Consider the following 26,194-nt stretch of genomic DNA (forward strand, 5'->3'; position numbering starts at 1 on the left):
CATCTAGGTGGTCTCTGGCACTTCCTAGTGGCTGGATATGGAATGCCCAGTCTTGTCCAAGGTAAAAGACTACCCAACCAAAGCAGTGGGAAAAACATTAAGTTTAAGTTTATTTATTGGTGTCACAAGGAGGCTTACATTAACGCTGCAATGAAGTTACGGTGAAAATCATCTAGTTGTCTGTTCGGGTACACTGAGGGAGAATTTAGCAGGGCCAATGCACCTAACCGGCACATTCACTAAGCAGAGTGTCCTGAAGACCACAGGGTGGACCAAGACTAGTGAACTCAGGGAGGCCACGCCCCCTTTTTATTGCATTGGTTGCCAGAAATCAGGTGGGTTTAGATGGTCCATTGAACCTGACAGGCCTGGATGGAAGTAAATGGATGGGGTCCGGCTTGTTGGGGGTCGGACCCGAGATGGGGAGGGAGGAACGTTTGGTATGAGGGAGATGGGTCAATTCTGGTCTGGTCAGGTCCAGTCAGGACCCTGGTCAGTTGTTGGCTTGGATCGTGTCAGGACAGTGAATGGGGGTGATGGGGGTGGGGGTGAGGTGGAATTGGGTTACGTCAGGTACAGTCAGGTGAAGGGACACAAGGGGGTTGGGTCCAGGCAGGAGGAGGTCAGTTCCAGTCTGGTCAGATCAGACCTCGGCGGGGGGGTGGGAGTCAGATGATGTTAAGTTGAATCTGAGGGTTGGTGCGGTGCTTAGAATCATGCCCACTAGTTGGGGCGGAGGGAGGAGTTCCATACAGCTGGGGTTTGGGGAGAATCCCATGGGGGGAGCTGTCAGTAGTTGAGGGGGTTGGGAATACTCTGCATGGAGGTGGGGGAAGGTAATTAGTTGGGGTGGGGGCTCTGGAGTGTGTCCTGTGTGGGGATTGGTCTGAGTTTTTTGAATAGTTACAATGAAGTGGTTTTATTTCTTCTAACTCTATCAGACGGTGTAACACGATCAGTGTAACACCCATCCCAATTTGGCAATTTAAATCATTTTTTTGGATTCAGAGTAATTGTACTGGGGAAGTTAGTGCTTCTGGACAGTTGCCAGCTGAACCCTTGAGCTTCCGAGAAGGATTGCCCAGCGCATCACTGGGGAACACCAACCTAATCAGACGCTGGGGGGGGGGGGTGCAATCTTAGTTTTGAGTCCAATCTGGCTTCTATAAGACTCTGAAGAAGTTATACAGACTCAAAATGTTGGGTGGAATTTTCTCGTCCCACCCACCACAGGAATTGTAGTGGGCAGGACACAGACCATCCGCTGAGGTTGAGCAGGATTTTCCACCCTTGGGACAAGTGTAGCCGGAAAATCCCACCTGTTAACTTTGCTTCACTGCCACCTCTCAACGCCAGGGACCTGGGTTTGATTCCCAGCTTGGGTCACTGCGTCTGTGCAGAGTCTGCATGTTCTCCCTGTGTCTGCGTGGGTTTCCTCCGGGTGCTCTGGATTCCTCCCACATTTTGAACAAAGTGCTGATTAGGTGCATTGGCCATGCTAAATTCTCCCTCAGTGTACCCGAGAGGAGCCGCCCCCTTTTTCTTTGTCCTAATGTAATTTGAGTTTGTTTACTTGGTTTGACCTGAAAGACACCTCAGTGTACCCGAACAGGCGCCAGAGTGTGACGACTAGGGGAATTTCACAGTAGCTTCATTGCAGTGTTGACATAAGCTTTACTTGTGACGGATAAATAAACTTTAACTTCTCTGCAGATGCTGAATTTATGCAACACTTCCGGGTTTACTAAATAATTATTTATTTTAGCACCCCCCACCCCCCCCACACCCAGCCCCCAGCCAGAACTCTAATCCTCATTAACAGATGGTGTATGGGGTGAAATAACAGAACATTTCCAATTGCTACCAATTCCAGGGAACAGAGAGGGAAAAAAAAATTAGAGAGGCTGCAATGAACCGCCCCCAATTGCATTAGCAAAGCCCAGCAAAGTGAAAGCCAGCCTGGTGCCTGTTAACAATAAGAGTTTAAGCATGTATTAAATAGTGTCACTAAAAAAAAGCAAAATGTATTTTTTAGGATTCCAGCCCGATTTTTAGAACGAAATTCGCATTTTAACACCAACACTCTTGGGGGGATTTTTTTTAACTCTATATTTTCATCTCAGATTTCCTCTCCCTTTGGTTTCGAAAATATTTCGCGTTTATAAACCATTTTTGTTGCAGCTTGCTATTCATGTTTTTTTCTTCTGGATTGACTGTAACCAATGAACAGCAGCGAAAACCCAGAAACGAAAGGAACCCAGAAGTGGAAACAAGATCGCGGGTCAAAAGGAAACTGAGTCAGCGCAAACCAAACAGCGGGGTAAGGAACTGGGGTGGGGGAAGTAAGGAGGTGAGGGTAGGTGGGGGGGGGTAAGGAGGTGGAGGTTGGGGTAGGTAGGTGGGGGGGGGGTAGGTAGGTGGGGGGGGGTAAGGAGGTGGGGGTGGGTGGGGGGGGGTAAGGAGGTGGGGGTGGGTGGGGGGGGTAAGGAGGTGGAGGTGGGGGTAGGTAGGTGGGTGGGGGGGTAAGGAGGTGGAGGTGGGAGGAGGTGGAGGTGGGGGTAGGTGGGTGGGGGGGTAAGGAGGTGGGGGTAGGTAGGTGGGTGGGGGGGGTAAGGAGGTGGGGGCGGGTGGGGGGGGTAAGGAGGTGGGGGCGGGTGGGGGGGGGGGTAAGGAGGTGGGGGCGGGTGGGGGGGGGGTAAGGAGGTGGGGGCGGGTGGGGGGGGGGTAAGGAGGTGGGGGCGGGTGGGGGGGGGTAAGGAGGTGGGGGCGGGTGGGGGGGGGGTAAGGAGGTGGGGGCGGGTGGGGGGGGGGTAAGGAGGTGGGGGCGGGTGGGGGGGGGTAAGGAGGTGGGGGCGGGTGGGGGGGGGTAAGGAGGTGGGGGCGGGTGGGGGGGGGTAAGGAGGTGGGGGCGGGTGGGGGGGGGGTAAGGAGGTGGGGGCGGGTGGGGGGAGGTAAGGAGGTGGGGGCGGGTGGGGGGGGGTAAGGAGGTGGGGGGGGTAAGGAGGTGGGGGCGGGTGGGGGGGGTAAGGAGGTGGGGGGGGTAAGGAGGTGGGTGCGGGTGGGGGGGGTAAGGAGGTGGGGGCGGGTGGGGGGGGGTAAGGAGGTGGGGGCGGGTGGGGGGGGGTAAGGAGGTGGGGGCGGGTGGGTGGGGGTTAAGGAGGTGGGGGCGGGTGGGTGGGGGTTAAGGAGGTGGGGGCGGGTGGGTGGGTGGGGGGGGTTAAGGAGGTGGGGGCAGGTGGGTGGGTGGGGGGGGTTAAGGAGGTGGGGGTAGGTGGGTGGGTGGGGGGGGGATTAAGGAGGTGGGGGTAGGTGGGTGGATGGGGGGGGTTAAGGAGGTGGGGGTAGGTGGGTGGGGGGGTTAAGGAGGTGGGTGGGGGGGGTAAGGAGGTGGGGGGGGTAAGGAGGTGGGGGGGTAAGGAGGTGGGGGGGTAAGGAGGTGGGGGGGTAAGGAGGTGGGGGCGGGTGGGGGGGGGTAAGGAGGTGGGGGCGGGTGGGGGGGGGTAAGGAGGTGGGGGCGGGTGGGGGGGGGGTAAGGAGGTGGGGGCGGGTGGGGGGGGGGTAAGGAGGTGGGGGCGGATGAAGAGGGAAACACCTACCTGCCTACCTGGCAGTGCAAATCTGCTGTGGTGCCCTGGGGTTGTGGGCTGTTCTGGGAGAGAGTGACCAGATTCCCGTGCGAGAGGAGGAAAAAGATCCTGTGAGGCTTACTGGGGAGGCAGAAGGAGAGAGAGACCCCTAGGAGAGGGTTTTTTTCGGGGGGTGGTTTGGGAGGAGGAGGAGAGAAAGACCCGGGGAATTGGTGCTGGAAACAGAGACTTTGAGGGAGGGAGTGGTGTTTGGGGGGGTGGGTGGGTGGATGTGGGGATGGGAAGTGAGAGACAGCGCCCCCCCCGCCCCCCCACACTGTGGAGTGGTGGGGTGGACACGGAGATGGGAGGTGAGAGATAGCCCCCCTGTGGAGTGGTGGGGGAGGAAAACAACTCCCCTCGCCCAGGCATTGGTGATGGGGAGATAGAGACTCTGCCCCACAGAGAGATCTACAATGGGGAGAGAGCCCCGAGGGGAATAGGGGTGTGAACGAGCCCACAGGGACAGAGGGAGAGAATCCCCCCCCCACCCCTCTCAGGGGGAGACAGACAGAGAAAACATTCCCCTTCCCACAGCACAGTCACTGAAAGCATGGTTAATATAAATGAAACATTGGTTTGTGATTTGCAGAACAATGGTGTTCCCCTGTATCTGCAGCATTTGTATCGCTGTTCTGTGTGTATGGTTTTATATTGTTTGTTTAAGTCTGACAGAGATGAGCACAGCTCTGGAGTTTGAATTAGAGTCAGAAGTCTCACAACACCAGGTTAAAGTCTTGAACGTTTGGTTAAAACCTGGTGTTTTGAGACTTCTTACTTGTTTACCCCAGTCCAACGCTGGCATCTCCATATCATGTTTGAATTAGATTCAGAGCAGTTAGATATGAAGTTCTTCATTGTCCAGTTAGCTGCAGATTATTTCCCGTATTGTGTGATGATCTGTAGTCATAACTTGGAGGGAAATACTCACATTTATACAGGGGTTTTCCACCGCCTTGGAACATCCCAGAGCACTTTACTGCCAGAACATCGGGGTGAAACCGCCCGCCCGCCCAACTCTCCAAAACCATTAATAACATGGAGATTAATTATTGGATTGAGTTCCATCTAAAAATCCACAGGACAGAATCAGTCAGTAACATCCAGATTTAGTTAGGGATGTTTTGAATACTGTAATGGAATATGAAGAGGTTTGCCTGAGGATTCAGTGAATAATACAGAGCCATACAGACCAAGGCCATCCAGAGATGGACCTTTGGCCTGTTCCCATGTATGTGAAGCCTCAGAGTCCGAGGGCTGCACCAGAGGGGTTATGTGGCAGACAAAGAAATTAGCTGTTTGCCATCTGGTGACCTCTGGGCAAAGATGGCAGTTCCTGTTTGACGTCATTGCCCACAATGAATTTCCACCCTTGCTGGCACACAGTAGTCGGGTAGATAGGAGGAAGGGTTAAGCTTTGAGTGATGGACATAGACTGCCCACGTATCCTGGAGAAGATTTTTTGATTTGATTTATTATTGTCACATGTATACAGTGACAAGTATTTTTTTTGTGCGCTATACAGACAAAGCACACCATTCATAAAGTATGTAGGGGAGAAAGAAAGGAGAGGCTGCAGAATATAGTGTTACAGTCATAGTTAGGATGTAGAGAAAGATCAACTTAATATAAGGTAGGTCCATTCAAAAGAGAGGGGAGGGTGACCGGTCATTTTGGATTAGGGGAATAAGGTGACAATTCTTCTAAGATCTGTTTTAGTATTTTGTGACTGCATTAAATGATATAGAAATTTTCAGCCAAAACAAGGGGCCACACGGCACATTTTAAATTATTATTAATATGGCTCTATTATTTGGTTGTCAGTGTGGAGTCTGCGTGTTCTCCCTGTGCCCGGGCCCTCTCCCCGTGTGTGTTTCCTCTGGGTGCTCCGGTTTCTTCCCACAGCCCAAAGATGTGCAGGTTAGATGGATTGGCCATGCTAAATTGCCCCTTGTTGTCAGGGGGACTAGCAGGATAACTACGTGGGGTTACAGCGATAGGGCCTGGAAGCAGACTGGATGGGCAGAATGATTCTAAAAAGGATCACTGTGTTCATAAAAAGAAACATTGAAGCGAAAAGTGGAATATCATAAATGTATAACTGCGTCACTCCTGTGTACCACCAGCTTGGCACCATCAGAGAATGTGTCTTTACTTGTTTGCCCTACCCACTAAATTAAAAGTCTGCCTCCAGTGTAAGCTGCTAGGGTCCAGCCATGTACCACTTATGTTGCTGGCTGGATCATGGAATCAGCTGCATTCTCTCGATCGTGTGCATTAAATGCTGCTTAGATGCTCCTTGCTGAACAAGGAGGCCTTGTGGCCCAGTGGGTAGCCTTGCTCCTTCAGGGCCAAAAGTTGCAGGGTCAGGAACCTGATGGCTGTGGAGAGGTGCCTTGAAAACGTGGCCCAATTGTCAGCCTGTGGATCATTCCGATTTGCCAGGCGGTCGGAGCGGGAGAGTTTTCCCGGGCAGCCAGACTGCGAAAGTCAATGGCTCGTTCTACCTCACCACCATCTCTGTCGACCCCCTCCGTTGCTCCTAATTGGTCACACTGATTATCCGACAGCCAGCCCTGAACGAGCTCGGTATTGGGAAGATCGAAGCTGGGCACTTGGATCCCATCTCAAAAGTCCACTCCCTGACCATCGACTCCGTGCCTGTCCCGTTTAAACTGCCTTGAGACTGAATCAGACCGTTTGCAACCACACTTTCCCGTTTGATCCTAGGACGATCTCCGTGCAGTTGCCGAGGCTGCTTCCACCTCTGTAATATCGCCTCCGTTCTGCCCTGCCTTGGTGTATCTGCTGAAACTTTTGCCTTTGTCACCTCAAAGCTGGACAATTCTAATGTTCCGCTGCATGGCCTACCATCTTCCCACCCTCAATAAACTTGAACTCATCCAAAACGCTGCTGCCCATATTCTAGCTTGCAGCAAGTTCACCAGTCACCCCTGTGCCCACTAACCTGCCCTTGCTTGCTCGCTTGAGGAATACATTTTGGCCAGGCGCTTCCTGAACTTTGAAGTAGAATCCCTGCAATACAGAAGTAGGCCATTCAGCCCATCGGATGTTCACAGTTGGACAAGACACACTTGGAATACTGTGTACAGTTTTGGTCCCCCTATTACTGAAAGGATGTTATTAAACTACAAAGAGTTTGGGATTAGCTTAGTTGCTTAAAATAAAAGGGCGGCATGGACATGTTGGGCTGAAGGGCCTGTTTCCAAGCTGTAAACCTCTATAACTACTATCCCACCCAGGCCCTATTCCCATAACCCCACATATTTACCCTGCTAATCCCCGACACTAGGGTCAATTTAGCCTGGCCAGTCAACCTAACTCCGCACATCTTTGGACCGTGAGAGGAAACTGGAGCACCCAGAGGAAACCCACGGGGTGAACGTGCAAACTCCACAACTCAGCTTGCAGGTGGTCAAGAAGGCAAATGGAATGTTGGCCTTTATTGCGAAGGGGATGGAGTATAAAAGCAGGGAGGTCTTGCTGCAAATGTAGAAGGTACTGGTGAGGCTGCAACTAGAGTACTGCGTGCAATTTTGGTCCCCTTATTTGCGAAAGAATACATTGGCCTTGGAGGGCGTACAGAGAAGGTTCACCAGGTTGATACCGGAGATGAGGGGGTTGGCTTATGAGCAGAGATTGAGTAGATTGGGCCTGTACTCGGAGTTTAGAAGGCTGAGGAGAGATCTTATAGAGACATATAAGATAATGAAGGGGCTAGATAGGGTAGAGGCAGAGAGATTCTTTCCACTTAGACAGGAAACAAGAACTAGAGGGCACAGCCTCAAAATATGGGGGAGTCAGTTTTTAGAACAAAGTGAAGGAGGAACTTCTCTCAGAGGGTAGGGAATCTTTGAAATTCTCTGCCCACTGAAGCAGGGGAGGCAACCTCGTTAAATATGTATAAGTCACAGGTAGATAGATTTCTGATCAATAAGGGAATTAAGGGTTATGGAGAGCAGGCGGGTAAGTGGAACTGAACCACTATCAGATCAGCCATGATCTTGTTGAATGGCGGAGCAGGCTCGAGGGGCTAGACGGCCTACTCCTGCTCCTATTTCTTATGTTCCTGGAATGGGATCTTTCACCTGAGAAGGCAGCCAGGTCTTCGGTTTAAAGTCTCAACCAAGTGGCGGGTATGTGTGGCAGTGCCGAGTTCCCTCAGCAATGCGCTGCAGTGTCAGCCTAGATTGTTTTGCCGAAGGCTTGGAAAGGGGGTTGGAAGCATCACCCAGCTGGCTCAAGAGGTGGAAGAAAAGAACAAAAAAAAATACACTCGGGCAAACGTTAACCCTTTTCTAACCCCAATGTTTGGTTTGCAGCCTGAAAGACGATCGACCCTCTGGGCATTACACTCCACCCACCCCATTCCACTTTTCAAAGGATGGCCACTATGGGAGACCTGCACGAAGATGCCCTGGCAGAGATCTTATGCCATGTGCCGGGAAAGGAGCTGGTGTTATCGTGCCGACTAGTCTGCCGCTTGTGGAAGGAGCTGGTGGACGGAATGTACATTTGGAAGGAGAAGTGTATTCGTGAAAAGGCGATCAAGCGGAACTTGCAGTGGAATCCGGACGACTGGAGGAATTTGTATTTCCTGCTACCGACAGTGAACTTGATTAAGAACCCCAGTGGGGAAGGTCAGTGCCGTGGTTAAGTTTCTCCTCCAGGTTTGTGTTACAGTCTAGGCTGAGTGAACTCTTTCTGAATTCACCAGCATGTCGTTGGCAGAAAGGTCTCGGGCTGTGTTGATTGGTTATGAATCCAGTGCGTGGGTTTGTATCTGTAAAGGGGCAAGAGGTGAAAGAGCATCTCTCAAAAAGGGCTTGAACAAGTTGGTTGTGATTTTTGGCATGTGGTAATTTTTAAATCCATTCTTTCATTTGACTGCCCGGGACTAGTGGGTTCATTGAGTGGCTCCCCCCTCTCTCTCGCGCTGACAGCATTGGGGTTATTCCCTTCTAGACTTCCCTCTCTTGCTCCTCCAAATATCGTCCCCTGCCCTCCCCAGCCTCCTCTCCATCCTCGCTGTCCTCAGGTTAAGAGTCACCGTGCCATCTCTCATTTTAACACATTGATCTTGAGATTAACCACCCAACGATGGGCAGGAGGCATCTGTCACTTAAAAATGAAACGCAGACCAATCCGCCATGCAGGCGCTCACCCCTGGTTTTACTCTGGTGTCCAAGCTGGGATGGTTATTGTCAATGAAGTTGGCGATGTGATTGAGATCCTGATTTGCCAGTTTCCAGGTGGTGAGTGGCAGGAGTGCGTCTTCCAGTCTCTTGAGGTGACTGTCCAAACCCTCATCTCAAGACTCCAATCAGATTCAGATCATCTCAGCTGCTCGGGATGCTTTAGTTTTAGCATTTGTCTTTTGTTTAAAATAAGGAAGATGGGACGTGCCCAGCCATGGCCCACTGCAGCTCTTGTTTTGTCTTGTACCAACAGTTAGACTGACACCACATCCCGGGGCCTTGCCAGTTCCCTCAACCCGATGCAACCTCCCACAAACCCACTCACGCACGCACACACACCACACACACATCCCTGCCCTCTCTCACCTTCCCCCTGCCCATGCCTGCCTTTTCACCCAGGCCATTTGCTCCCAGAATCTCTGAATTAAGAAGCATGTGCCTCCCCCCGCCTCTCTGTTCTTTTCTGTCATTAAGCTACAGAGTTTAAAAATCCAGGCTTGAGACCCTGTAACCATGGTGCCATTTATCTGGGTTACTATTCTACTCTTTTTAACCCCATGTAGCCCCGAGCCGTGACACTTGGCCCTCATCCCACTTCTTCAATTTGAAAAATAAATAATTGGAAGGTTTATTGTTGCCTCTCTTTTTATGAGGTCATTTTTTTAATTAAAAAGTACAGTGGGGCTATTTAATTGGTACAAAAGCAAAATACTGCAGACACTGGATATCTGAAATAAAACCAGGAAATATGGGAGCGCACAGCAGGTCAGGCAACATCCGTGAAAAGAGAAACTACATTAAAGTTTCAGCTCAGTGACTCCTCATCCTTCTGATGAAGAGTGAACGACCTGAAACATGTTTTCCTGATACTACCTGACTTACTATTTGATTTTCATCTTCTCACGATGTGTATATTGGAGGTATGAAGTGCTCCCAAGCCCTAATTTCCTATAATTCAATAAACTCCCCAGAGATTTGGCCTGTAGATCTTATCCGTGGGTTACTGGGTGGAGTCAGAGTTTGAGATACTTCAAACTTGTAGGTCCCACAGGCCATCTATTTACAGGATCAGTGACAGAGTGCGCACAAAGAATGTCCTTCATTACTTGGGGGCTTTGCAGAATTTGAAAGGTTACTGTCATGTCGACACGCCACTCCCACCAGTTGCATAGGATTTGCGCAAAAAAGTTGCACAGAGGGAAAGGAGTGGCACAGTGGTCAGCACTGCTGCTTCACAGCGCTCGGGAATCCAGGTTCGATCCCCAGTTTGGATCACTGTCTGTGCAGAGTCTGCATTTTCTCCCTGTGTCTGCGTGGGTTCCCTCCGGGTGCTGCAGTTTCTTCCCACAGTTTGAAAGACATGCTGGTTAGGTGCATTGGCTGTGCTAAATTCTCCCTCTGTGTACCTGAACAAGTAAAAAGTCTGACAACACCAGGTTTTAGTCCAACCTATTTATTTGATAATATACTCGCAAGCTTTCGAGGGGTTACCCTCTTCGTCAGGTGAATGGAGAGTTCTGGCCTCAGACAGAGCATATAAAGCACAGACAGTTTAGAGATTACTGATTAAAATGCGAATCCCCACACCCAACCTGCTGTTCAAGACCTGAAGTGGCTGATAATGTGAGTGGTAGGAGCACTGATCACAGTTTAAAGAGATGTGTATTGTCTCCAGACAGTACAGTAAGTGAGGTTTTGCAAACCCAGGCAAGTCACGGGGGTTACAGATAGTGCGACATGAACCCAAGATCCCTGTTGAGACCGTCCTCATGTGTGCGGAACTTGGCTATCAGTCTCTGCTCAGCGACTCTGCGCTGTCGTGTGTTGTGAAGGCCGCCTTGGAGAATGCTTACCCGAAGGTCAGAGGCTGAATGCCCGTGACCACTGAAGTGTTCGCCAACAGGAAGGGAACAGTCTTGCCTGGTGACTGTCGAGCGATGTTCATTCATCCGTTGTCGTAGCGTCTGCATGGTCTCCCCAATGTACCATGCTTCGGGACATCCTTTCTTGCAACGTATCAGGTAGACAATGTTACGACATCTTCTCCGGAGTCTTCAACATATCATTGATGAAGACGAACATCTCGCCAGGGCCATCCCCACACCCCCACTTCTTGCTTTCAGACAACCACACAACCTCAAACAGACCATTGTTCGCAGCAAACTACCCAGCCTTCAGGAGAACAGTGACCACAATACCACACAACCCTGTCACAGCAACCTCTGCAAGACATGCCGGATCATCGACATGGATACCATCATCACACGTGAGAATACCATCCACCAGGTACATGGTAAATACTCTTGCAACTCGGCCAACATTGTCTACCTGATACGTTGCAAGAAAGGATGTCCCGAAGCATGGTACATTGGGGAGACCATGCAGACGCTACGACAACGGATGAATGAACATCGCTCGACAGTCACCAGGCAAGACTGTTCCCTTCCTGTTGGCGAACACTTCAGTGGTCACGGGCATTCAGCCTCTGACCTTCGGGTAAGCATTCTCCAAGGCGGCCTTCACAACACACGACAGCGCAGAGTCGCTGAGCAGAGACTGATAGCCAAGTTCCGCACACATGAGGACGGTCTCAACAGGGATCTTGGGTTCATGTCGCACTATCTGTAACCCCCGTGACTTGCCTGGGTTTGCAAAACCTCACTTACTGTACTGTCTGGAGACAATACACATCTCTTTAAACTGTGATCAGTGCTCCTACCACTCACATTATCAGCCACTTCAGGTCTTGAACAGCAGGTTGGGTGTGGGGATTCGCATTTTAATCAGTAATCTCTAAACTGTCTGTGCTTTATATGCTCTGTCTGAGGCCAGAACTCTCCATTCACCTGACGAAGAGGGTAACCCCTCGAAAGCTTGCGAGTATATTATCAAATAAATAGGTTGGACTAAAACCTGGTGTTGTCAGACTTTTTACTGTGTTTATGCCAGTCCAACGCCGGCATACCCACATCATACCTGAACAAGTGCCAGAGTGTAGCGACTAGGGATTTTCACAGTGACTTCACTGCAGTTTTAATGTATGCCCATTTGTGACTCGAATAAATAAATTTAAAACTTAAAATTTGAGATGATTGCCATTTTGGAACCGTGCTGAAGTATCGCAGGAACTGAAATGAGTTGCAGTAGTAGATATTACTGAGTGAAGTCTATAAAATAATGAGGGGCATAGATCAGCTAGATACTCAATATCTTTTCCCAAAGATGGGGGAGTCTAAACTAGAGGGCATAGGTTTAAAGTGAGAGGGGAGAGATACAAAAGTGTCCAGAGGGGCAATTTTTTCACACACACAGTGTGGTGAGTGTCTGGAACAAGCTGCCAGAGATAGTAGTAGAAGCGGGTACAATTTTGTCTTTTTAAAAAGCATTTAGACGGTTACATGGATAAGATGGATATAGAGGGACATGGGCCAAATGCGGGCAATTGGGATTAGCTTAGGGATTCTAAAACAAAAAGGGTGGCATAGACAAGTTGGGCCAAAGGCCCGTTTCTGTGCTATAAACCTCTGTGTTTCTAAGTAACCCATCCCTATGGATATCAAACCTTTTCATTACATGACTGAAAAATGGCAGACTTAGTGTTGACCTTAAGATGGTCAAGAAAACAATCATTTCCAGACAGGTATTCACTTTGTATGATCAAAGAGCTGTCAGCGCCATTTCATGACTTTGCAATCTACATGAGGCTTGACATGTGACAGAGATACTTTCCAATATCATTAGTTGATAATCTTGTGGCTTTCATTACTCATGAAGGTGTTTCCACACTGCAGAATGCTCTATGGACAAAGTTCAGCCCTATCTTCTGGAAGTGCATTCCGGAAGATAGTGTCCAACAAGACTGAAGAACCAAAGTGGGCGTTCAACCTTACTGTTGATGATGTTGCCCTTGGCAGGGGCAAGGCAGAATGTGATCAGCAGCGCTCCCACTTGCCTTGCTTGACACAATCTGACACGCGACACAGAGACATTTGCAGCATCCAAGATTGACTCTCTGGGGTACAGAGTAACACAGTCTGGAATAAAGCCTACACAACAATGCCGAAGTGTGTTTCTAATCCTATTAATATCAAAGAGTTGGTATCAGTCTTTGGTGCTGCAACTGTTATTGCAAGTTTGTTCCTAACTGTGCGCAGATTGTTGAACTTCCTTGAAAGTCACTGCACCAAACTTGCAAAATGGACCTGGATAATCGCACAGCAAACAGTGATGAACACAGCTCTACCAGCCCTCATGTATGTCGCATCTCTGCAGGGCTGTGGGTTCCGAAACTCTTAGGGTTTGGATCGAGTTCATGGAGGGAATTATAAACTAGGGTGAGGATTTTAAAATTGCTTCATCGAGGGCCATGTGTACACTCAATACTGGGTGAGTGGAAATAAATATTGGGAAGGTTGAAGCAGGGTGGCACAGTGGGTTAGCACTGCTGTCTCACAGCACCAAGAACCCAGATTTGATTCCTGGCTTGGGTCAGTGTCTGTGCAGAATCTGCATGTTCCCCCACCCCGTGTCTGCGTGGGTTTTCTCCAGTGCTCCGGGCTAACCACCTAACCAGGTGCATTGCCCATGCTAAATTCTCCCTCAATGTAGCCAAACAGATGCTGGAGTGCGGCGGCTTGGGGATTTTCACAGTAACTTCGTTGCGGTGTTAACGTAAACCTACTTGTGACACGAATAAATAAACTTTGAACTTCAGTCACTGCAGCAAACTCTGTTCCCCAGCTGCTCACTCCACTGCTCTCCCTGCCATGTGTCTTGAGACCAAACCAGACTGTTCACAACTGTCAGCGGGAACAGGATGATGTTTGAACGGGACTTGGTGTAAGTTAGAATGTTGGCTACAGCGGCTTTGGATGGTTTCATGTTTACGCAGGGCCAATTAAGGGTGGCAGGCCAAGAGTGTGGGAGTGATAATGGCAGTAGTGAGGGTGAAGGTTTCGGCTTGGAGTTGAACAATGTTCCAGAGATGGGAATAAGACAGTTTTATTGATGGTACCGCTAATTTGCCAAAAATAGTGGCAAGATTGTGACTAGCCTCAGACGCACGGCAGGGAGAGCGATGGAGTTGGGGAACAGAGTTTGCTGCAGTCACTGAACACAATGGTTTTGATCTTCCTGATATTTATTTAATTGAAGGAAATTTCCTCCGGTACTGGCTGTATTCCCTCGAGCAACACCACTAAATGGAAAATCATACCACTTTTCTGGAGACTTTGGCAGCACCATTTTCTTCCTACAGCCTTCAAATGTGCCCGAATTTAGAGTCATAGAATCCCTACGGTACAGAAGGAGGCCATTCAACCCATTGACTCTGTACTGACAACAATCCCACCCAGCCCCTATTCCTGTAATCCCACATATTCACCCTGCTAATCCATCTAACCTATGCATCCTGGGACACAGAGGGGCAATTTAGCACGGCCAGTGCACCTAACTCCGCGCATTTTTGGACTGTGGGAGGAAACTGGAGCACACGGAGGAAACCCGTGCAGACATGGGGAGAATGTGCAGACTCCACACAGGCCCAAGCCGGGAATTGAACCCGGGACAGTGGTGCTGTGAGGCCGCAGTGCTAACCACTGTGGCGCGATGCTGCCAATGTTTGTATCACACAGTTTCATTTTTTAAACCAGTATCACTGCCCCAGACTTCAGAACACTCTGTGAAATAGAGCTATCTCTCACGCAAAGACCAATGCCTCGTCCTGGGACCCCAATTGCAAGGTGACAATAAAATATTTGAGAGACTTGAATGAAAGGTCTTTCATCATTTTGTAAGAGTGTAAATTCTGAATTGGCAGTCAACAAACTTTAACTGTGTAGCAAGGTGCAGCATAAATGGAAGTTCTTCCTGTTGACTTTTATTTTTGCTCCAACAGAAGATTTTCAGTTTTGGGACATTGACGATAATGGTGGGGATGAATGGAAAGTAGAAACCCTCCCAGGAGGCCATGGACAAACTTTTCCTGACAAAACTGTAAAGAAGTACTTTGTCACATCTTATGGGTAAGGATTCGACTGTTGCGCTAAGCTTATTCTAACTTCTCCCTTCCAATCACCAGTCAGAACATCATGAGATTGCCACTGCCTTAGGAACCTCATGTCAAATGTTTCTTCATCTCTGGATATTAACTGGTCTGATTGCATGCCCTCCCTCCCTCGAGCCCTGCCTCCCTCCCTTTGTGTCTTTCTGGAATACATTCAGTGACTTGGCCTCCACAGCCTCCTGTGGTAGAGAATTCCATAGGTTCACCAGTCTCTGAGTGAAGAAATTTCTCCTCACCTCAGTTTTAAATTGCCTACCCCATATCCTGAGACTGTGACCCCTTGTTCTCAACCCTCCAGCCAGAGGAAACAACATTCCTGCATCCAGTCTGTTCAATCCTGTCAGAATTTTACACCTTTCAATGAGATCCCTCTATTTATTTATCGAAATTCCAGTGAATACAGGCCCAGTTGACTCCATCTCTCCTCTTATGAAAATCCTGCCTTCTCAGGAATCAGTCTGGTAAACCTTCACTGCACTCCCTCTCCTTCTTGGATAAGGAGACCAAAACGGCACACTTTGTGGCCTCCAGGTGTGGCCTCACTGGCGCAGCTGCAGTATGCCATCCTTGCTCCTGTCATCAAGTCCTCCTGCAGTGAAGGCTAACATACCATTTGCCTTCCAATGTGCTTGCTGTACCTGCAGGCCTACTTTCAGTGACTGGTGTACAGGGACACTCTGTGTACATCAACATTTTCCAATCTATCACCATTTGAATAATACTCTGCCATTCTGTTTGTCCATCCAAAGTGGATAACTGCACATTTGTCCACATCTTACGCCTAATGTCCTTAAAGGAAGGAAGCCTGGTCTGCAGGTGACTCCAGATCCACAGCCATGTGGCTGACTCTTAAAATGCTCCCTCTCTCAATATGTACTGCCATCTTGAAAGGTCAATATAAGTGAACCCCTGGTTCCTCGTGAGTCTCTGTTCAGTCTGTAGCCACGCAATCTCGCTTCTGCTGAAATGTGTCACGTTACACTTATCCGTGTTAAATTCCATCTTGACTGACACAATCCTCACTGCCTGTCACAACTCCAAATTGGCAAATTTTGACTTTTTTTTTCTCTCTCTTCCAAACTCCCAAGTCATAAAAGTACTGATCCCAGCACTGATCCTTGGGGAACACCAACGTAGCCCGATCCTTCACCCAAACCAGTCTCCCATCCATTGACTCCGTCTACACTTCCTGCTGTCTTGGGAAAGCAGCCAGCATAATCAAGGGCTCCACGCGTCCCAGGCATACTCTCTTCCACCTTCTTCCATCGGGAAAAAGGTACAAAAGTCTGAGGTCACGTACCAACTGACTCAAGGATAGCTTCTTCCCTGCTGCTGTCAGATTTTTGGTCCTGTCACATATTGAGTTGATCTTTCTGCTCCCCTTATTGGTAACTGCAACACTTGCATTCTGCACCCTATCCTTCCCTTCTCTCCTATGTACTCTATGAACGGTATGTTTTGTTTTTATAGCGCGCAAGAAACAATACTTTTCTTTGTATCCCAATATGTATGACAATAATAAATCAAAGCAAAACTATTGTTTACCATTTTCCATTTTGAAAAAAACAACCATTTACCATGACTCGCTGTTTTCTCTCCTTTGAAGGGCAGAGGGACAATTTTTAATCGCTAAACCAAAATCACTCTAATGATTTGGTCATTATCACATTACTGATCATTTTCCTACATTAAATAGTGGCTACAATTCAAAATTATCTCACTGGTTGCAGATCACCTTTGGAATGTTGTGGGGCCATGAGATGTGCTCAATAAATGTAACTTATTTAGTTTTCCATGTTTCTCTCTGACAGATTATGCCGGAAATCGCAGCTAATTGATTTGATGGCAAATAGATTTTGGCCAGGCCTGATCGATGCAGTTCAGCCTAAAATTATAGTCAGTGATTGGTGAGTAATGGACCTTTCTCATCCAGCAATATTTGATTAGATATCAGCAATTTGAGAAAGTGACCGTTAAGGGAAGGCCTAGTGATATTATCACGAGACCCTTAATCCAGTAACATTCTGGGGACCCAGGTTCAAATCCCACCATGGCAGATGGTGGAATTTCAATTCAATTTAAAAAGAAAATTTGGAATTAAGGATCTGCTGATGACCATGAAACCATTGTAGATTGATTGAGCTGCCCTCAAAAGGGCAACTTGAGATGGGCAATAAATGCTGGCCATGTCCCACAAATTAATTAAAAACATTATGTAGAAATTAAATGTCAGATTTATGCAGAGAAATTAAACTCACCGGTGAGTCTAGATTTTTAATTGTGTAAGAAAGGGTACAAGAGCAGTAACCCAGAGACAGCATTAATTGGGCAAATAATTAATATTTAGAATAATGAATAGCCAAGCAGATAGAAGGATGCTCAGCGAGGGTTAAACTAGGATAAGCAAAGTACTGCAGTTGCTGGAATCTGAAGGGTTAAATCAGGCGTGTCCAATCTATTCACCCTGGGGGACACGCTTCAAGTTTTTTTCTCACTCAAGGGGCCACTGAGCAAATTTTGGCAAGATAAGGCTTGGCACGGCATTAAAAATGAATTTGTGAAGAAGAATCAATAACCATTTTGAAATGAGAGTAGCTAATAAAGATGACCAAGTGCCAAAAGCAAAGCTAACAAATCACACAGAATAGGCCTGAGTCCTGGTCACTAGGGATGGGATGGTTATCGGAACTCAGCTAAAGAGTTAGGTCTAAATAGCACAGACCTTGCACTCAGCTCTGCTGGTACACACTCCATGCTGGCTTTGTGCAGGGGGTAAGAAGCAGGTTGTGTTTATCCTCTCCTGGCCTGCTTTCAGAGAATCCCTGCAGTGCAGAAGGAGGCCATTCGGCCTATTGAGCCCACTCTGACAACAATCCCACCCAGGCCCTAACCCCTTAACCTCCCACATTTAGTCTGTTAGCCCTGACACTAAGGAGAAATTCAGCACGGCTAATCCACCTACACTGCACATCTTGTCGGAAGAAGCTGGAGCACCGGGAGGAAACCCATGCAGACACAGTGGGGGGAAAAAGTGCAGATTCCGCACAAACAGCCACTCAAGGCTGGAATTGAACATGCGTCCCTGGTGCTGTGAGCTCACCACCATGCCGCCCTTTCATCATCATAGAATATCATAGAACCCTACAGTGCAGATAGAGGCCCTTCGGCCCATCGAGTCTGCACCGAACACAATCCCACCCAGGCCCTACCCCCATATCCCTACATATTTTACCAGCTAATCTGTCTAACCTACGCATCTCAGGACACTAAGGGGCAATTTTAGCATGGCCAATCAACCTAACCTGTACATCTTTGGACTGTGGGAGGAAACCCACGCAGACACGAGGAGAATGTGCAAACTCCACATGGAAACCGCCCCGAGTCGGGAATCGAACCCATGTCCCTGGAGCTGTGAAGCAGCAGTGCTAACCACTGTGCTACCGTGCCTATGGATGAGTTTTAGGACAGGGATGTGTGTCTTTCTTATTTTCACTCCCTTAGTTTTGCGCTTGCTCGCTCACTTTGTCCGCTCACCAGGCTCACTAGTTCCCTACTCTGGCACGGGGAAGGTTTGGCTTGTTGAGGAGGTATTCCAGACAATGTGAAAAGGGGTACGCTTCCCCACTTTGCCCTGTCTGGGACACTGGGTGCCTTGGGCAGGCATTGTTGCTCATGGCCTTCCTGACCCGCTTTGTCATCTTGACCATTGTGCCTCTTTAGAGGACTAGTACAAGAGCGCGGGAGGGCAAGGCCAGAGGTGGACACAAAGAGAAGTCATCCATCCTCCTGCTACTCCATTCAGAAACTGTTTCTCTCCCAAATTTACACAGGCCCAATGGCACGGAAGAGTCTTTGATTGGAGGAATAGTTCCTTACAGAATCTTTCACTATACTTGCCTGTATTTTGAACACTGGCTCCATGGACAGAATATAGAGGTTTAGCATTGTGGCCTGTGGGCCATGGGTTGAACAAGTTGGGGTTAAACAAATATAGAACATAAGAACATAAGAAATGGGAGCAGGAGTAGGCCATCCATCCCTTTGAGCCTGCTCCGCCATTCAGTAAGATCATGGCTGATCTGAAGTGGATCAGTTCCACTTTCCCGCTTTCTCCCCATAGCCCTTAATTCCCTTGTCTGTCAAAAATCTATCTACCCGTGTCTTAAATATATTTAGCGAGGGAGCCTGCACCACTTGCATGGGCAGAAAATTCCAGAGATTCACCACCCTTTGAGTGAAGAAGTTCCTCCTGAACTCCAATCTAAACTGCCCCCCCATTATCTTGAGGCTGTGCCCTCTAGTCCTGCTATCCTTTCTAAGCGGGAAGAATCTCTCTACCTCTAATCTATCCATCCCTTTCATTATCTTATACGTCTCTATAAGATCCCCCCTCATCCTTCTAAACTCCAACGAGTACAGACCCAGTCTGTTTAGTCTGTCTTCATAGTCCAACTCCCTCATCTCCGGTATCAGCCTAGTGAACCTTCTCTGCACTCCCTCCAAGGCCAAAATATCCTTGCACAAGTGCGGCGACCAAAACTGCACACGGTACTCCAGCTGCAACCTCACCAGTGCCCTGTACAGTTGCAGCAAGAACTCCCTGCTTTTATATTCTATCCCTCTCGCTATAAAGGCCAGCATTACATTCGCCTTCGATCACCTGCAGACTGGGTTTTTGCGACTCATGCACAAGGACCCCCAGGTCCCTCTGCACTGTAGCATGCTGCAGCTTTTCACCCTTTAAATAGTAATCCCTCCTACTATTATTTCTGCCAAAGTGGATAATCTCACACTTGCTAACATTGTACTCCATCTGCCAGGTTCTCGCCCACTTGCTCAGCCTACCTAGATCCCTCTGCAGACTTTCCACACCCTCTGCGCAATTTGCTTTTCCACTTATCTTTGTGTCATCAGCAAATTTCATCACCCTACACTCAGCCCCCCTCCTCCAGATCATCCATATAGATGGTAAATAGCTGAGGCCCCAGCACCAATCCCTGCAGCACACCATTGGTCACCAACCGCCAATATAGGGTGGGACTAGATGGGTAGAATGGTCTGTTATTGCGCTGACCAGTTCTGGACAGGGTTATTCCTGACCTCCTGTGCTGGTGTGCATTGTCCTGAGCTGCAGTACTGAAATTCTGTTCTGTACTGGTGGCAGGTATGCAGCAAGACGGGACTGCGGCTGTGTCTACACCTTGGAGGTGGAGCTGCTGTCTGAAAAGAGGAGCCTTATCCGCAGTTACAGGTCAGAGGAGGTCAGAATCCCACAATGGAGCGATGCCAAATGGAACCAGGTACCTCATTTGCATTTTACTCCATTTTTGTCATAACCACAATTTCCGTAACTAGTTAACCTTTCAATTACCTGTGTGACTGTATTGTTTCTGCTGTGTTCAGCCAGTGGGGCGGGAGGGGAGGGGGGGGTGGGGGGGGGCAGGGGGGGTGGTGGGTGGTGGTGGTGGGTGGTGGGTGGTGGTCGGGTCCAAAATCGCTGTTGTGATCTGTCTCCTCATTTTCCACTCTCCCATGACCTGTGTTTCTGCCACATCCTTTAACATATCCTCTCGTGTTCTTCTACCCCCGCTTTCCTCCTCCCCCCCCCCCAGCTTTCCTCCTCCTCCTCCTCCTTCCCCCCCCCCACTTCCTATTGCAAATATTTCCTCCCTCTCTGCTGTCAGCATAAACCAGCTCTTTGACTGTAGAAGGCCTTTCGAATTGGTTCCTTTCCTCCTCCATTGTATACACACACGAGAATGTTCTTTAAGGAAACAGAATCCCTGACTGGCCTTTCCCTCTCCATGGGGATACAAGGTGATGGGATTACCACAGATCAGCTCACTTAGCTTGGGCTGGGAGCAGAACCTGAGGCCTTTAATGCAAAACTGAAGCATGCAGAGTGAAAAGTTATCTGTATTTCTGTGTACCCTGTAGAATCAGAGGGCAGACTAGAATCGCTCATTCACGCTCTGTGATAACTGGCAGTGCTTCTTACCTTGCAGATGACCCATGTTTTTGAAAATTATGGGCCTGGCGTTCGATACGTTCGCTTTGCTCACGAGGGGAGAGACACGCAGTTCTGGGCAGGATGGTACGGAGTGCGGGTCACCAACAGCAGTGTCACCGTGGAGCTATGATTGTTCTGGGACCGCCACTTTGACCAAATGAATAAAGACCAAATGTTTGTTCAAACGGCAAGACGATAGCTGAATGCCCCAGATGCTGGGAATCCGAAATGGAAACAGGGAAAGATGTTTAACAGGCCAGGAAGCAACTGTGAGGAGAGAAGCAGTGAACATTTCAGGTTGATGAGCTTTCAGGGACGTTCTGCTGAAACACCATCCACCCGAATGCTTAAGTCTGTTTCTCTCTCCACAGATGCAGCCTGACCTGCTGAGTATTATCTGGGCATTTCTGGCCTTATTGAAGAGAATTGTCGAAAGCTTTGATCAAATCTGATTTGTGTTTTGTACCTTGGATACACGAATAACATTGAATTCACTTTATACTTTCACTTCATAACATCCAGCGGAACAGATCCTTTCATAACAGTTACTGCCTTCAGCCAGGATTCCAAATGGTTTAAAATAACGAACCGAGAGATGTGGTGGGGGGGTGCGGGGGTGGTGGTGGTGGGGAGAAAGGCACTGGCATGTTCGCTGCTATATGGCAATTCTGTAGATTGAGTGACAATCTGTCTTTAATTGCAGTGAACCAGGTAACTGCAAAACCCTGGAGGTGAGAAGATATGGACCTGTCCTTTTTTTGGCTTCAGGAGGAAGCACTTTAAGAGAACACTATTCATAACGCTCGCCCAAGATGTACAGTAAGGTGCTAATCTGTGAGTGGGTTGCACCAAGTGGCCTCCCAAATCACCTCGATTGGAGTGGAGTCTCTCTCTAGGACCCCGATGTCTCCATCTTTGTTAAAAGGACCCAGGGGGTAAACCACCTGAAATTGGGTGGGGTGGGGTGGCGGGGGGGGGTCCTTAATGGGGCAGACCATTTCTCAGAACAGCAAAGACTGTCTTTAGAATTCTCTCTCTTTGCACTGACTCTGGGCCAGTATTTTGAAGAAATGATCCTTTCCCATTTGCTGGGTTCGATGCAATTAAAGGCAGATTGTTGTTGGAACTCTAAGAGTGACAACAAGATGTTGAATATTAGTAATGAATGGGTCAGTACCTTTTTTTTTGCCTTCTCTTTTAGCAAATGTGTTACTGGATGTTGCCTGCCGGACGGAGAATTCCTGTAAAGATTAATATCGTGGCACAATTTCAGTGTAATTTTGTCTGAATTCATTCACTTGAGACGCCAACAAATTATCCCAAGCGACTCCCAGCGTGTGGAATCTATTGCACTCTCGATTAAGTAGCTTTCATGCTCTTCTCATCTCTTTGGCCCAGATGTGTTTAAGAAGCAAATACTTCAAAAAAGGGGGGGTAAAACAGATTTAGTTTCCGTAGAGTCCGCTTGGTGTAAATGCCATTGAACTTTGTCAGTTACTTGTGTGTGACGCCATTTTGGAAGAAGGGACTATAGTGGGGGTTTTCTGTCGGTGGCCTGATTCTCTTAAAAACTTAACAAAACATAGAATTAAACTCACTAAAGGCAATAATTTTCAGTTTCAAGGCACAACTAAAAGTTTATTTTTAACATAAAGACATTAAACTTGGGCGCGGGCACCTTTGGAGGGCCAAATAACACAGGTTAGTGGTTAAAACCTCTCCCAAAGGCTCCTGCGACCAAGGTTAGCGTCTTTATGTTTAAAGTAAATTTTTAGTCACACCTTAAAGCTGAAAGTTATTGCCTCTGCAAGTTTAATTCTATGTTTTTAAGGGAATCAGGCCATCAAGAGAGAAAGCCCCCATTACGGGGACATAGTGATTTGCTGTCTCTTTTGCTGACCACCCCCACTTCTTAATCAAATAAAAAGGAAAATCTTTTTCCACACGTGGTTTTTTTTCATGCACAAAGTTACTTTACTTTTCATTTTGTGATGTTTTCTGAGATTCTCAGCCCTACTTGTAATAAATTGGGTTGATTCATGTGGGTTCTATATAAACCATTTGTATACCAATTTAAATATTTAAAATGGAACGCTGGCGAGAATGTACAAATTGCTGTGAGGTATTTGGAATAAATATCTTGGATAGCAGCTTAAACAGGCCTCCTGACTGCTCGAGGCAGGTCTGCTTCAGGTCCAATACATGCAATGTTATTTGGCCAAGGAGATCGAGAGACGCTTGTTATCATTGTGACACGGTGGTTAGCACTGCTGCCCCACAGCACCAGGGACCCGGGTTCGATTTCTGACTTGAGTCACTGTTTATGTGGAGTTTGCATGTTCTGCCTGTGACTGCGTGAGTTTCCGTCGGGTGCTCCGGTTTCCTCTCGCAGTCCAAAGACCTGCGGGTTAGGTTGATTGGCCATGCCAGGGAGATTAGTAGGGTAAATATGAGGGGTTACGGGAATAGGACCTGGGCAGGAATGTGGTCGGTGCAGACTTGATAGGTCAAATCACCTCCTTCTGCACTGTAGGGATTCTATGATCGTTGTACAATACAGATCTGTCCAATTCTGAGGTTACTGTCCTCTTGTGAGAGACTGGCTGGAGGCAAAAGTGATGTGGAGATGCCAGCGTTGGACTGGGGTAAACACAGTAAGAAGTCTCTCAACACCAGGTTAAAGTCCAACAAGTTTATTTGATAGTAAACCCACAAGCTTTCAGAACGTTGAAGGAACAGCGTTCCGAAAGCTTGTGTGTTTACTATCAAATAAACCTGTTGCACTTTAACCTGGTGTTGTGAGACTTCTGACTGTGGAGGCAAAAGTGCCAGTGGCCCCAGTCCACTGAGTTGGAAACAAATTTGCTGAAAACACCAGGCTGGTCTCCATCTGTTGCCTTTTCAAGCGTAACTGTGTCCTTGTTATCCATAATGCATTTCTATCGTGGAATGGATTGTGGAGGGTGGGTCTTTTGTACAGTTCCTGGGCAGTGGTATAAATGTGTGTGTAAACAAAAAAATTATTCATAACATGAAGAGCATAAAATTCCATGAACCATTTTAAAAGACCAAGGTAAATGAAAGCTTTTACACTGATGAGGCCTCAATGTTCAGGGGTATTTATTATCAGGACATGCTTTAGATAATGCTTAAAACTATTAACCCTTCAAAGCATCAACACCACGCCTTTTTCTCTTATTCTGTGCAATTACCTTCTGTAAACTGTCACGACGGATACTGTACTCAATAAAGTGTTCCTTAAAAAAACAACTCAGTAGTAGTTCGGGTGTTCTTGTTATTTGGTCGGACTAACAGCTGTCCGGTGTGGCTGGATTACAAAAATGTCTGTGCCTCACGACACAATATTAGCTGATGAAGGTATTCTGTTTGTCGGTCAAGCAGATATGAGAAATCTTTTCCTTTTGTTTTCTTGCTGTTTAAATAAACCCCCTGCTGGGCGATACATTCAAGATAGGAGTAGGCCATTCGGCCCTTTCAAGCCCGCTCTGCCATTTAATACGATCACGGCTGATCTGATTGTGGCCTTAATTCCATTTTCTTGTCTACCCCCCTCCCCATACCCCTTGACCCCCTTGTTGGTCTACAGCCCCTAACGGGATGTCACTGTTTTGATCTATAATTTGTACGTATCTTTGGGTGTAGCAGAGGAATTTAGATTGTCAGTGTGCATCTGCGAAGGAGGAGTGCTTTGGTTGCTGATTGACCAGGACAATGGGTTTGGGAACATTTATCCTGGTTTGTATCCATTGCAAAGTGACAAATGCTGTCAAAAAGGATGTTTTTGCAGATGGTGCAACTCCAGTGGAATGCTTCAGCCTGAACATCCTGCAGGAGGCTCACTCTAGGCCCTGAATTGTTTAGGCCCCAGAGATCCTCCATTTTACTCCCACTGTAACTTGCGAAACAAATTTGACCTTCACTGGGTTGAAGCAGGGTAAGTGCCCAGTCTGGGGGATTCCTTGCCATTGTGGCTGGATTGGCCTTTGGTTTGTGCCAGGCACTGCCTGGGCATCTTTTTCCTCCTTCCCCCACCTCCCTGTCCGGGGCTGTACTGACCTGTACACCCCAGGTGTTGACCACTTCAAGTTTTGCGGAACTGATTTCTCCTTCCCAGCCTTCTTTTGTAAGTTCCTGGGAGATGGAGTGAAGTAGGCTGAATCTTATGAATGGAGATTTCAGAGGTGTTATTCTAAATGTAGCTTTCCCTGAGCCATTTTGGAGTCCCATCAGGAGTACTAATTTTAGTCACTGCCTCCAACATGGCATCATTAGGATTAGAGAGTTAAACAATGAGGACATAAGCTTGGCTTATACCTCCTCAAAGTGAGGAATTTGACTCTGTGATTTGATTGAAGTGTTTAAAATGTTAAAAAGGGTTTTATGGGGTAGATAGAGGGGAACTAGTTAGTTGGAGAGCCAAGAACAAGTGGATATCATCTTAAAATTTGAGCCAGGCTATTCAGAATAGCAATTAAGAAGCAGTTTTTCACAAAAGATGGTGGATCTATCTTCCCAGAAGGTTGTTGATACTGGGCAATTGGAAATTTCTGGGATTAAACGTATCAGGAATATGGTTCAAAGGAAATGGAGTTGAAGTGCAGGTCAGCTGTGATCTAATTAAATGACGAGTAGGTCATAGAATCGCTACTGTGCAGAAAGAGGTCATTCGGCCCATCGAGTCTGCACTGACAACAATCCCACCCAGACCCTATCCCCATAACCCCACGTGTTTAACCTGCTAATTTCCCTTGACACTAAGGGGCAATTTAGCACGGCCAATCCGCCTAATCTGCATATCTTTGGAGTGTGGGCGGAAACCGGAGCATCCGGTGGAAACCCACAAAGACATTCACCCAAAGCCGGAATCAAACTTGGGTCCCTGGCGCTGTGAGGCAGCAGTGCTAACCACTGTGCCAATGTGCTGCCCACAAACCAGGAGAGTTACTGGTCCACTCTTGATGTACCTGTGATGATGTTGACACAGCCAAACGGCCTCATCCTACCCTTTTTCAATATTTTGGTATAGAGAAACATTCAAAGAAAATAAGAAAACGATCTTTTTGTTAACATCCCGGTGATTATTCTCTGGGGCTGTACTCAGCAGTGGGCTGAAAGTTGATCTTTAATTCCCAGAGAGCAGGCCAAGCCTAGAGGATTGGCAATTCTAGTCACCAATCATTTGCTTTTTGTTCTGGAGACCCCATTTGTGTAATGGGGCTGAGCATGTAAAATATCTCGCTTCTGCCTCCCTGTC

General features: G+C 47.9%; 1 protein-coding gene across 1 annotated transcript; it reads left to right on the top strand.

The window, feature by feature from the left end:
• The first annotated feature begins 1,903 nt into the window (after positions 1-1,903).
• LOC145360157 (F-box only protein 6-like) lies at positions 1,904-21,522 on the top strand. The gene is made up of 6 exons (XM_080215150.1): positions 1,904-2,320; positions 7,970-8,287; positions 14,742-14,868; positions 16,721-16,816; positions 20,074-20,209; positions 20,915-21,522. The coding sequence occupies exons 2-6, from the start codon at positions 8,032-8,034 to the stop codon at positions 21,047-21,049; spliced, it is 750 nt and encodes a 249-aa protein (XP_080071276.1). The 5' UTR covers positions 1,904-2,320; positions 7,970-8,031; the 3' UTR covers positions 21,050-21,522.
• Positions 21,523-26,194: the final 4,672 nt, after the last annotated feature.

Source organism: Carcharhinus amblyrhynchos, chromosome 30 (genome assembly GCF_965287045.1).
Source record: "Carcharhinus amblyrhynchos chromosome 30, sCarAmb.v2.hapA, whole genome shotgun sequence".
Classification (NCBI taxonomy): Eukaryota; Metazoa; Chordata; class Chondrichthyes; order Carcharhiniformes; family Carcharhinidae; genus Carcharhinus; species Carcharhinus amblyrhynchos.